This window comes from Quercus suber, unplaced genomic scaffold, assembly GCF_002906115.3.
Source record: "Quercus suber isolate HL8 unplaced genomic scaffold, Cork oak 2.0 scaffold_843, whole genome shotgun sequence".
NCBI lineage: Eukaryota > Viridiplantae > Streptophyta > Magnoliopsida > Fagales > Fagaceae > Quercus > Quercus suber.
The window spans coordinates 67670-81127 of NW_027070273.1; the positions used below are offsets into that span (position 1 = coordinate 67670).

Here is a 13458-nt window from a genome sequence, read left to right on the forward strand (position 1 = left end):
TTAACCTATGATTATATTGAATTCTGATTCTTTGGTGCCATAAATATTATACATTCACTGAGTGGGATTAAACTTGCCATCTCATCTTTAAAATATCAGTTTTTGTGAATTGAGACTTATGATGGTTTGCCTTTTCTTTTTGGGATTTTTTAGATATGTGAATATTTTTGTCTTCATCTTTAAATGATTTACATGCTGCTAGAGTATCTCAAAGAAAAAAAAAAACTACTATAGTGACACATTTTCTAACCTTTACTTAATAACCAAAAATAAAATTATGTAAAAGAAAAATAAAATCTCTGGTGCCATACATTTATGCACAGTAGTAAAGTCCACTGCATGGATGGTTCAAATATGTGCAATTGATTCTCACCTTAAAGATTCTATGTTTATGAAGACCCCCTTTAGAGATAGATTAGGATTACATTGAAGTTAACCTGTTATTTGGCATTTACTGTTAGAACACCTGTGTATGTAGATAGATAGATTAGGGCATGTTTGAACACCTGTGTATATTCATTTATGTCAATTATATGACCCTCCAATTGAGTCCAGCTCTCTTTTGCATAATTCTTGAAGCTGAGGCACTTTAGTTGGATGTTCAGGATTTTTATTCTGAGATTTCAAGTAATTAAGAAATATAATTGCAGAAGATCCCAGCTTTGATTTATCCTCTTTGGATGACCATGTACTTGATCTTGGTTCCTATTAACAACTCTTGGCCACAGTATTACCATACTTTTGCGTGTGCGTGCGTGTGTACATTCAATGAGTTGTGGAGAAGGTTTTGAATCCAATTTCTTCCCGTAGAAAGATCAAGTAATGTCATTAATATAAAGGGTTTTGGCCAGTATTAGCAGACTTGAATTTGCCAAATGCATGTTTACGGCTTTCTTGTACGAATATATATGTGTGTGGAAATCCGTGGGAAGATAAATGCATTACCATACAGAAATAAAGACATGAAAAGTTTTTTGTTTCACTGAAATGAAATACGAGAAATGAAGATTGAAATAAAGGGGGATGATCCCTATTAAATCATATATTTATACAACAAAGACAATGTAAGGCAACAATAACCTCTCTTCAATTTCTAACTGCAAAGGCTATCTAAGACAATCACAATGAAGAGAAAAGATTCCAGACAATGATTCTTGATACACTAAAAAGTGAATAAAACAAAGCAAAGTAGAGAAAGGCTAATCTACTTTGTAATTAAGAAATATAATTGCAGAAGATCCCAGCTTTGATTTATCCTCTTTGGATGACCATGTACTTGATCTTGGTTCCTATTAACAACTCTTGGCCACAGTATTACCATACTTTTGTGTGTGCGTGCGTGTGTACATTCAATGAGTTGTGGAGAAGGTTTTGAATCCAATTTCTTCCCGTAGAAAGAACCAAGTAATGCCATTGATTTAGGAGGGTTTTGGCCAGTATTAGCAGACTTGAATTTGCCAAATGCATATTTACGGCTTTCTTGTACGAATATATATGTGTGTGGAAATCCATGGGAAGATAAATGCATTACCATATAGAAATAAAGACATGAAAAGTTTTTTGTTTCACTGAAATGAAATACGAGAAATGAAGATTGAAATAAAGGGGGATGATCCCTATTAAATCATCTATTATACAACAAACACAATGTAAGGCAACAATAACCTCTCTTCAATTTCTATCTGCAAAGGTTATCTAATACAATCAGAATGAAGAGAAAAGATTCCAGACAATGATTCTTGATACACTAAAAAGTGAATAAAACAAAGAAAAGTAGAGAAAGGCTAATCTACTTTGTAAGTCCAGCTGCCATATCACTGTATTGTTTCTGTAATGCTGGAGTCACACATGAGAAGATTGATGGCTTTTGCTTCTTCGACTTAACCCCAAATAAGAAAGACCTTAAGGGAATTCGAGCCCGATTTGTTAAGTACTTCTTTAACCCAAGTTCCTCATCCAGTTGTGTCAGCATCTTCTCAACATCAACCTTCAGTGATTTCACACGATTGAGCCCTGCATGAAGTTCCTCAAAAATCTTATTGTTCTCCTGTTTCATGTTGAGGATCTCACCTTGAAACTTTGCAGCCTGATATTTACAAAGATTTGTCTTATCTGCTTTGGAATCTGTATTGGATATTGTTGATATCTCAGCTTGAATGATGCATAAGGATGAGAATCTATTCTGTAGGTCATCTTTCAGTACTGCATTATGTTCCAACCATAATGATAGTTCAGTTTGTATCTCTCTCAGGTGTCTGTATATTGGTCTGGCATCTGATTGTAAAGAATGTTTTTTACCACTTCCTTCATGCTGTTTATTTTTTAGTTTCTGGTACTCTTCACGCAAATCTTGGATTGAAGATTGGAACTTTTGTAACTGCTGAACTGAAGAGCTAATCCTCAACCAGAATTCCAGGTTTTCCTCCAACAGATCATCAATGTCTGAACGAATTTTTTCTTGAATAGCTAAAGTAGCATTTTGTTTCGTTATATGATTTAGCCTCCTCATCTTATTTTTGTCATTCTCTAGTAATAATTTCAAGTGTCCATGTGATTTTTCATTTGTTTCTGTGGAATTAGGATATATTTCACCAAAGAAATCAGCGAGTAAATGTTGGTCCGAACGGGGGCCCCGAGATGTTTGAGGCATGTCCTGTTGTACGTATTTATTTTCTGGTGTAGTGTAAGGTCCTACTGTTAGGCTGCCTAATTTCTGTTGTAAAGATTGGATCACCTCATCTTTCGAGGTAATAGCACTCTTCATTTCTCTTACCTGCATTGCCAGTTCAAAGATGCTATCCCGGTTTTTCTGCTCCACTTCATTGAGCGTGTTCCTTACTGACTTATAATTAGTAAGAACTGTAGTTAACTCCTCTAGCAGAATCTTTTCTCTGTCCTCTAACCCCTTTACAAAAAGTGAATTCCAGATTGGTTGATCTTCTTCCTCCTTGGCCTCTGAATCATGTGGCTTAACGTCAAGATTCCCATCTACTGTCTCAGGTGAATCTTGCTTCTCATCTCTTTCCTGCTGTATTGGTTCCTGAGTTTTTCCTTTTTCAGGCATCAAACTGAGGTCATTGCTTGACTTAGGCTGGTTTTCTCTTTCAACTTCAATAGAATTATTGAGTGCTAGAGTGTCATCATCATTCTTCTCTACCTTTTCTGCCATCACATCCTTTGAGATTATTGATTCATAAGGAGCCATCATATCACTTTCTTGAGTTTTTTCTTTTTCAGGCATCAAACTGAGGTCATTGCTTGAGTTAGGCTGGTTTTCTCCTTCAACTTCACCGGAATTATTGAGTGCTAGAGTGTCATCATCATTCTTCTCTACCTTTTCTGCCATCACATCCTTTGAGATTATTGATTCATAAGGAGCCATCTTGTCACTTTCTTGAGTTTTTTCTTTTTCAGGCATCAAACTGATGTCATTGCTTGAGTTTGGCTGGTTTTCTCCTTCAACTCCAGTGGAATTATTGAGTGCTAGAGTGTCATCATCATTCTTCTCTACCTTTTCTGCCATCACATCCTTTGAGATAATTGATTCATAAGGAGCCATCTCATCACTTTCTAGAGTTTTTTCTTTTTCAGGCATCAAACTGAAGTCATTGCTTGAGTTAGGCTGGTTTTCTCCTTCAACTTCAACGGAATTATTGAGTGCTAGAGTGTCATCATCATTCTTCTCTGCCTTTTCTGCCATCACATCCTTTGAGATAGTTGATCCGTAAGGAGCCATCTTATCACTTTCTTCATCCAAGTTCTCTTCTGCTTTGGCATCAGGAACAGCTCTGACTTCCTCAACCTCCTCATCCTGCTTCACACTCGGAAAGTTCCCAGAAAGATGAGCAAGGTTACAACTTGCTTCTGTGGAATGTGTTTGGAGGTTATTATTTTGGTCTGTCAAACATTGGATCTGATTTTTCATTCTCAGCACCTCCTCCTCTAACTCTTTTATCCTGTTACTCATTATGTCCGAACTTTGCATCAGAGTCTTCTTGGCCTCTTCCAAGCTTCTAATGTGTGCATGAAGTTCATCTGTTTCTGACCTTAGTCTATTCACCAAAACAACCTGAGAAGAGACAGAAGTTTCAAGAGCAACAACATGAGTTACAAGTTGATCAATATTCTCTGCCAGTTCCATCACAGTGAGAGAGGTTTTTGAATTCACATCAGCTAGTTTCACAATCTTATCATGTTTCTCTTGTTCTAAGTCCTTCAATTCCGGTCTCATGCTCTCCTGCCAATTTGTTTGTTTTGAAAGAATGTCATGTCTCTCTTGTTCCTCATCAATTATCTCTTGGTCTAAGTCCTTCAATTCAGGTCTCATGCTCTCCTGCCAATTCATTTGTTTCGAAAGAATTTCACCTTTAAGGGTCCCAAACTTCTCATGGGCTTTCTTAATCCTTTGGTGCTCTGCGTTTGCATCCTCCACTGATTTCTCATGTTTCTCTTGCAACATAACTAAAGTCTGTTGGCATGATTTCAGAGCGCTGGTAGCCATCAAACTTCGCGCTTCATCATCTTCAATAACATTGTTTATGCCAAACTCGTCTTGTAAGCTGCAAACTCTTTTATGTGTTTCAGTGATTTGGTTTTCAATTTCCCAGTACTTTTCATATCCACGTTCATACAACCTTTGTGCAAATTCCATTTCAGTTTGTAGTGCCAAAATTTCTTTCTGAAGCATATCAATCTCTTTTAATGCCTCAGCTTTGCTCAGTCCTGAAGTTTGAATAACAGCAGCTTTAGCAGAACTAGAGGTCCTCTTGGGTGGACCTTTCCTTGAGGTCGACATAGATAGGCTTCTGAAATCTTTAGATGGAAGCTTGGGGACTTTTGGGATACTTGAATTAGGGACAGCCTCATCAACCATGTCCAATTTTTTTGGATCATTAAAAGAAGTGGATGTTCCAGGGAGATTTTCTTCTTCTTCTTCTTCTTCTTCTACATCATCACCTATTGCATACTCAACCCGCTCAGGAAAAACTGTGGCAATGGTGTGGTTGGCACTTTGTAGCTCTGTTGATAGGCGATCATATCTCTCTGCCAGAGCCCGGTATGCCCGAAATGATTCTTCCACGAAGTATACAAGTTCCGGCCTCTTCCTGTAGTACATTTCTGCCCTCTGTGCAAAGGAGTCCCCTTCCTGGTCAATGATTTTGAGAGTGTTTTTCACCCTCTCCTCCATATCTGTTAATTTGAAAATGCATGTCAATAGCTAGTGGTTACAATAGTCTCTCAAAATATAAATGCGTAACCGTTCTTAATAAAGTAAAATCTACATTATATAACTTGGAAATTCAAAGACAAATTTGAAAGCAATGAAACCATTCAACAATCTTTCTTACAAAATCAAAAATAAGTTTAGAAGAAATGTTTATATCCCTTTGAATGATAATGGTACCGCCGTACGTACCTGAAGGAATTGCAGATTGCAGTTGACATAATAGACAACTATATTATTATATTTTTCATGCCAATTTCAGGTTATATTTGATCTTAAATTATTATGTCATGGTGATCCTTTGAGTTACAATGTTCTAGGTGTAGGCTTTCAGAAAATGGATCAATGAAATCTATATATATGGATACCAGTGAAGAACAAATGAACGTAATTCCATGCAAGGGAATAGATGAACATTTATGTAAAATTATTCAATGCAAACAGTCTATAACACGTTCCTCTTATGTTAAGAGGAATCCCACGATTATGTGAGAGGAAGGTATAATTTACGCCTATAGTCAACCATTTTCTAACACGGTTAAAAAGATAAGTTGAGAAAATTAAAATAGACTCGAAGTGCAAAGGCAGAACCAAATAAGAGTCAAACCAAACCAACGTAAAAGTGAAATGTTCTACATTGAAATAATGTGTTAATATAAGAACTAAGAAATACCCCCCCATCAAAAAAAAGAACTGAGAAACCCCCAGATTGGTATTAATTAATAAAAACCAAACATGCATTGAATATATACCTCGGAGGTTTTGGTCCAGCCATTTTGACTGCTTTGTCCTGATGTGGCTAGCCCACCACCATGAATATGCATTGCTTGCTGCTCTCTGCAACATTCTCTCTTCTTTTTCTTTTTCAGAGAAAATCCAAAGACAAGCAACCCATCAAAGAAAAAACTTTGATGGTGAGGTGAAGGTGAAGGTGAAAGGAAGGAGGAGATGGCAAAAGAGAAAAGCAGCTAGGTGCAATGCCTGATTATGGAACCAGGCATGGAGAGGAGGATACTTCGCCACAGGTATAGGTGATAGATCAAATGAAATTGAAAGCTAATTTTGGAGGCCTTTAAAGTTCAATGCATAAAAGTTCACTAATAGGCTAAGTCCACAATATTTTTATAACAAATCTTAGGTGGCAGTTGTTATTAGTTCTAATCTGAATCTACATTTGAAAATAACAACTTGGCACGTAGTAGTTTTAGTTTTTTATTTATTTTTATTTTTTTGATTGAATGGCACATAGAATTTGTTGTGTTAGTATTGTGAAAATGTTGTGAACATAACAATTAACATAATAATAATTTTTTTTTAAATATGTTATTTGATAATTATAGTGATTATTAATAGGCATTTGTTAGGGGAGTACTCCTTTTAATAAGGATGAATGATTTTTTTTTCTTTTATTTAAAGAAAACATGATGTGCCAAAATGGTAATTGAGAGTTTAAATATAGGATGGAACTTAAATTTAATTAAAATAATTATTAAAATAATAATTTGTAAAATTGTGAAATTTTAAAAGCTTTTATTATAGGTCAACTAAAAATAAAATTGCTTCAATCTTATATATATTATAGATTATAGATGTCTCTGTTTGGTGTTTTTTTTTTTTTTTTTTTTTTTTTGGGATCGATTACAACTTTTTTGACCATCTATTAAGTTGCAACACATCATTTTTAACATAGTCCTGATATTGTTGGTAGCCCAATGAACTGGAATTGTTGCTAGCAAAGAATGAAATATTGCTGCTATGGTTAGAAATACTCCTAGTGTATTACAACTGGAATATCTTGTCTATAACAACATGCGCCTTAGGATTGGAATGCGTGACCTGGTGGATTGTGCCAATATTGTGAGAGTCTACATTGTTGTGAGTTGTGTTTCCTTCTAAATTTAGTGTGTTGTATTAGTTTTCTTTTGTTGGAAGATTGTTTGCTGAAAATTAATAAAAATAAATTCTATCTTTAAAATTTGCATTTTAAAAATATTGTAAAAAGTTAATTCAAACTTACCTTTAAAAGCCCACCTTACCATCACCAAGTAGCCTTGTTAAAATGAGAGCCCAACAACCACTTGCATATCACTTTGGGCCCGTAGAGATGGCCTAGTCTTAACAAAAGGTAATAACTTTTGAGTCCAAAAAAATGGACCCAAAACAACCTTGTTAATGTAGGTATTGTATTTGACCTTTCTTAAGGACTAGCTTGCAACATGTGCAATGCACGAGTTTTGTTAAATGTTACATTAATATTATTTTTTAAAATTGAAAAAAAAAAAAAATGAAGTGCGGTTGAATTGAAGTAGTTTAATCAGTCTTTTTTTGGTAAAAAGATTTGATTCATGTTTTGAGTTTTTAGGGACTATTTCTTATTCTATTAGCAATTGTAACGTATTATGATTTAAAATTGAATAGAATTTAGTATTTTATTAGAGACCTTTGTCACTTGAAAGAGGTAAGAGATGGAGAAATATTAGGTGTTTGTGTTTGATGGGAAGATCGACAACCTATGTAGATATGCAGAGAGGAAGGTGAAAAAAAAAATCTCTTTAGAGGCCAACGGTATGAGACAGAGAGAGAATTTGGAAGTTTATAGGAATTGTGGATTAGAACTATGGATAATCTCTTCGGATTTTGAACCCAATAACTCACTTGACTCTAAAAATAAAAAATTAGATGGACATGTGATGCAAAATTGAGAATCTAAATAGATTTTCTTTCAATTTTGGCTTCAATTATATATATATATATATATATATATAGTGTTACCGTTGCATACCCTTTACGCAATAGTCACTTTACAAATGAAAATTCTTGTAGAGTGGGATCAATGGCTGCGGATTTGTATTCTTCTTGCAGACCCTTATTAAACTGTGACGTTCATATTATTGCATTATAATTGGAAAGAAGAACCAATGATCAAGTGGCTGATTCATTTAACCAAGGAAGCTAGTTGGAAAAACATGTATTTGCCAGCTTTAATTCACACCCTTTTATGTCTTTGTTTTAATACTAAGCTTAGACTACCTTTTGCTCAGTCTCTATGGACATGACTTCTTGTGTTTCCATTCATTGCATTTACTTTCACGCAGAAACAAAATTGAAATAAACATTTTGTTTTGTGATGTAACCCCATGACGCCCGACTTTATTGACTGAATCAAGATCGTGCACCTTCACTTTTCACCATCAAAGAATTTTGAACACCCTGGACTTGTATTTCAAGCCAAAAACATTTATATTGCTAAGCTTGTAGATTGGTGCAAAAAAGCGACTTCAAGAGCTTATTATTGCTGACTGATTCACTGGCTGCTTTAAGAATATCATGTTGGCCGACAATTTTATAACCCAAGTGGTGTATGCTTTGGATAGTGATGAGTCCCAATGAGGTGAGCTTGCGAGTGTATGTGGCATTGGGTCTTAACTTGAGAGCGGAAAGGGTGTTATTATGTTCGTGCTTAGGTAGGGAAACCACACCGGTCACCCATCCCTAACTATTTTTTTTTACCCAAAAAGAAAAAAGAAAAAAGAGTCCCAACGAGGTGAGCTTTTGAGCTGAGTATGTGATATATATGTAAGTAAAGAATGTCAATTTTGAAGAGTATCCGACGATCCGTAGCATAACTCTATTATGTATGCTTTCCATTTGTTAAAAAGTAATAGAAGATCGATTGTGTCTTTTTCACCTAGCACAATCATATGAAATGTATACTCAATATTGTTACTTTCCCAAGGCCATGATAAAATATGATCGGCGGAGCATGTTTAGGAAAGCTGTTGAGTTTAAATGATTTGACATGAATGATTAAGAAAGATTGCTTTGATACACATCTCTGTTTTGTGACTCATAAAACGGGAGGTTCTTGTCAATTATATGTATATGTATTAGTCAGATAGATATTGACTGGAACTCACTAGTGCACAAATGTGTTTGGTATTGATAAAGAAAATTTGGAATTTATTATTAACTTCCCTGTTTCATTCTTCTGGTATACAAGTCCTTCAACTGTTCCCAAATTGCATTCTCTTCCACACCATTTTCACTTTTCAATTGAGGAATTAACAGAATTTTTATGATAGTGGCGGTGGTTAAAATCCTTCCATCCCAAATATTTAAATTATGCAGACCTTCTGCTTATGCCTAGTGATATTAAATTTGATATGCATATCCACACAACACACAAGAAAGTATCTCTTGCGATAGGTATGCCAAATCACCCATGTAACAATGCAATGAGTGAATTCCATGTGATTTAGCACGCACGGGCATGCACACTCTTACACAGGTATACCAAATCACCTAATGTAACAATCCAATGAGCGAATTCTATGTGATTCAGCCTGCATGCGTGCACGAGAGAGAGAGAGAGAGAGAGAGAGAGAGGTCATCTTAGTATTTCACATAATATTTACAATTCTCTTATTATTTACATTAGAATCAAACATAATACTGTTTCCCATATGCACAGACATTTATACATCAAAGAATTGCAGCACACACTCGTACAACTCTTTCACTTTAGCCCAATTTTTGGCTTCACATTCTTAAAAATTTTCTAGTTAACTCACCTTGTTTTTTTTCCTTCTCTCTTTTTCTACTTTTTATGGCTAAACACTCATTACAATTATATCACAGAGATTATATATACACCCTCAAATCTTAATAGCAGCAGGTCATTCCTTCCAGTCAACCCAGATAGAAATAGTGAGAAAGTAAGCCCCCTCCCAACACTGGGAAAACCATCCATCCCTCATCCTTCACCACTGCTATTCGTCGGAGTCAATCCTTTCTAGTAGAAACTTCATACATATTCTCTTTTTCCTTTTTTTTTTTTTTTTCTAACTTTTTTTTTTCTTTTTAATTTTTGTTTCTTCTACTATATACAAAATGTAGAATTGTTTACAAAAGCAGTGTGAGAAGTACCAAATGTAATCACCAGCAAGTCCTAGATGTCAGCTGCTTCGAAGAGAAGAGAGCCACTGTTCCATGTATTTCTCACTTTCTGCACAGTGAAGCAAAATACAGAGAAGAAATGAGTAAGACAATCAACTCATGTAAATAATGCAATTAAACAATAATCAATTGGATGCATGAAAATTTCAAATGCACAGGCCGAATGCCATGGAAGGAAAGGGAAAGGAGACTTGGGATTCACAAAGTTGAAGAACATTCGATCAATGGAATGCCCCTTCCCTAACTATGTTGGCCTTGAAATCTCATACTAGACATAATCTGATTGTTGATTACCCCATCAATTATATCATGCTAAAATTGACACAATCCTCTTTGTGCAGGTCCTGGCAGCCCCAGGTCCCACCTTCACTTCTCCCATGCTTCAAATTGATAACTATATCCTCTACTGGCAGACTTTACCAATACAGAAAATGTATCAGCAGCTATCAGTCATATTAGTTTGACAGCTTGGTTGGTCGCCTGTATCTTTATATGTTAAGCAACGTAATGCTAAAAGTGATAATTTTTGAAGGTCTTTCTTTTCTTTTATACACAACACACAGTGAATTTTGAACCCATAACCTCACCCGCACCCTCCACCCTGTTCTTAATGAAGGAGGAAGTACCATTAAGCTAGAGCTCATTAGCAAGTGTTTGATGCAATTTACAAACCCACTATCAGAACTTAGTTATATGCAACAACTCTATGGCCTACAATGTCCACACATCTCATCAAGTCCATGTTTCTACACGTTTTAGCTAACTCAAGGTTATTGCATCAGGGCTTTGACAGATGTTGCTTCCTATATGACCTTCTCCCACTTTCAATTTGTTAAGACCCAGAAATTGCAAGTTTTTATTTATTTACATTGAATGTCAGAAAAATTAACAGGCTCAATTGAGCCATCTAATTCTCTGTATGACTACCAAATAATACAAAATTAAGATTTTTCCTTTGCATCACATGAAAGTACAAACCCAAATAACCATGGCTGCTGCATTTAACTAACAAATTATTTCTGTAGATGAAACATTACCCTTTTCTGATTCTGATATGATCCTAAACTATTAGCAATACAAAAGGACGTGACCCTACACGATTGCCAGATTGATAGCATAAAAGTTATGATTTGTATTCAACACGAAAGCAAAATCCCTTAATATAATGATCAAAAGGTAATTTAGTCAATTATATTTCATGTATCAAAAACACTAAAAACTGTCTGGGCCCCAGGAATAGAACTCATGTAAGGAGGGAGTGGGGAAGGGGAAGGAGGGAACATGAAGAAGAAGAAGCTCTCACCATCTATATAACTATCTGGGATGTTGCCAACAGTGCTCAAGATATTGTTCTTCGAGTTCTCCACCATATCATGATAGCCATGACCATAGCATTGAACCAGCACGGCAAAACTGTCATCAGCATCATCATCATCACTCTGAAACCCGGGTCCATGAGGCTCTAACCATCCAATTGACCAATCTGAATCATCAGACTCTGAACCCGAAATACATTCCCCATCAGATGGTACAATAACAACATCATATTCCCTATCAATTTTCCGCTCTTCCCGACTATGCCGTTTGCGCTTCACCCTTCTTGATGAGAAGGACATTTGGGTCCCTTTAACCAAAGGGAGTTTCAGAGCATCAGATTCCCATATACTCGTATCAGATGAAGGATTCATCGAAGACCCATTGGAGATTCTAGGCTCTTTTTGTTTCCCACTCCACAACCACCAAGAGAGATTGGTAAAAGCCACAGCCATAGAATTGACTTAAAAATTCCTAAGCTCTTGGCACCAACTATTTAGTGTAAAATCCAACCAGTTTCTTTATCTTGTGATCCTATTCTTTAAAGCCCAAACTGGTAATAGTATCTGCCTTGAAGCAATAATCTACATTGAGAACAATTTATCAATGACAATGAACATACATGAACAACAAAAGGAAGTCATATATTCAAGCTCAATTCAAGCATTACTGATAAGAAATACATATATAAACCGAAAAATAAAATAAAAAAACAAAAAAACACTCATTTTCATGAACAATAAGCAGCAAAAGCTATAGCTTTAAATGAAAATTATATAAGTTTGGTTAGTTTGCTTGCAGAGAAATCTTAGGAAGTGCCTTTTTTATCAATTAACAACATTTTTCAAAAGCTCCATTATTTCCCTTTTCCTTTTCCTTTTCTTTCCTTCTCATTTTTTTGGCAACCAAATATGCAGGGTGTTTAAAGAAGAAAAAAAAAACACAACACAGAGTTACATAACCTCCACTATAACATACATTGGATGGAGACACACACACACACATAGAGATTCCTGAATTAGATAGTCAAAAACCCATCTTTCCTAAAGAAGAAAACACGTATTTACCAAATTTAGCGCTCTAAAATAATGCAATAAACGAGACATTTAACAATAACAAAAAATAAAAATAAAAACCTCAGAGCCAAACTTAATTAAAGGGCTCATTCACACAGCCAAATCTTAACAATTTTTTTAAAAAAATACAAACTTTCCCGTTTGCTAAATCATCAAAACAATCAAAACCCATGTTTTAGTTTTGGACTTTCTGATCAATCAAGCACAGAAATGAACGCAAAAACATGATATCGAACAAAACAAATTAAAAATAGAAGTACTTGAATAAAACAAAGAAGAAAAAAAAAACAATCCAGCTTCTCTATAAATTCTTGGATTCTTCAAATCCTATGAAATGAGAAAAACAGCCAAAACTACCTTTTGAAAACCAACAATCCCAACAAACAAAAGAAGAAAAAAAAAAGCACTAAAATTCTTGCCGTGTCCCTCAGACTTCGAATATTTGAAGAAGATTCAATGTACCCAGATAAAGAAATAAAAAGACAGTTTTTTATCCATGTACCTTGAAGCCAGATTTACATTAAAGCAATGGAGTCTTGGGCTGTTAAGTTTTACCTCTCTCGGAAGAAAGAATCAGTTTTTTTTTTTTTTAAAGAGAGAATCACTCAGAGAAACAAAGAGAGAGAGAGAGAGTTGGAGTTCTATTCTTCTATAATCTTTTATAGCGTGTTGGACACCCTTGGATTGCTCTAAGGTCTCCAATAGTTTGACAGCTAAAAAAAAAAAAAACAAAGACAAGACAAAAGTTTATCTTCAAAGTCCAAACCAGATTATTAGTGGAAAATTGTTCAAAACAGTTTTATTAATAAAACCTAAAACTAAGACAAAAGTTTATCTCCAAAGTCCAAACCAGATTATTAATGGAAAATTATTCAAATTCACAATTTA

At 35.1% G+C, this 13458-nt stretch overlaps 2 protein-coding genes across 2 annotated transcripts; both read right to left on the reverse strand.

Annotated features, from left to right (window-relative positions):
• Positions 1 to 1570: 1570 nt before the first annotated feature.
• LOC112021967 (protein NETWORKED 2A-like) lies at positions 1571 to 6243 on the reverse strand. Its single transcript, XM_065767743.1, has 2 exons — positions 5977 to 6243; positions 1571 to 5190 (listed from the first exon to the last, which is right to left on the reverse strand). Exons 1-2 carry the CDS (start codon positions 6068 to 6070, stop codon positions 1790 to 1792), a joined length of 3495 nt encoding a protein of 1164 aa, XP_065623815.1. The 5' UTR covers positions 6071 to 6243; the 3' UTR covers positions 1571 to 1789.
• Positions 6244 to 9622: 3379 nt separating this feature from the next.
• Positions 9623 to 13214, reverse strand: LOC112022389 (uncharacterized). The gene is made up of 3 exons (XM_024054981.2): positions 13073 to 13214; positions 11484 to 12078; positions 9623 to 10229 (listed from the first exon to the last, which is right to left on the reverse strand). The coding sequence occupies exons 2-3, from the start codon at positions 11947 to 11949 to the stop codon at positions 10180 to 10182; spliced, it is 516 nt and encodes a 171-aa protein (XP_023910749.1). The 5' UTR covers positions 11950 to 12078; positions 13073 to 13214; the 3' UTR covers positions 9623 to 10179.
• Between the last annotated feature and the right edge of the window lie 244 nt (positions 13215 to 13458).

Coding starts and splice junctions, on each gene's coding strand:
- LOC112021967 (XM_065767743.1), bottom strand. CDS start 6,070: ATGTTGCAGAGAGCAGCAAGCAATGCATATTCATGGTGGTGGGCTAGC. Junction 5,191..5,976: donor GCTGGACCAAAACCTCCGAG/GTATATATTCAA, acceptor TCAAATTAACAG/ATATGGAGGAGAGGGTGAAA.
- LOC112022389 (XM_024054981.2), bottom strand. CDS start 11,949: ATGGCTGTGGCTTTTACCAATCTCTCTTGGTGGTTGTGGAGTGGGAAA. Junction 10,230..11,483: donor CCCAGATAGTTATATAGATG/GTGAGAGCTTCT, acceptor TTCACTGTGCAG/AAAGTGAGAAATACATGGAA.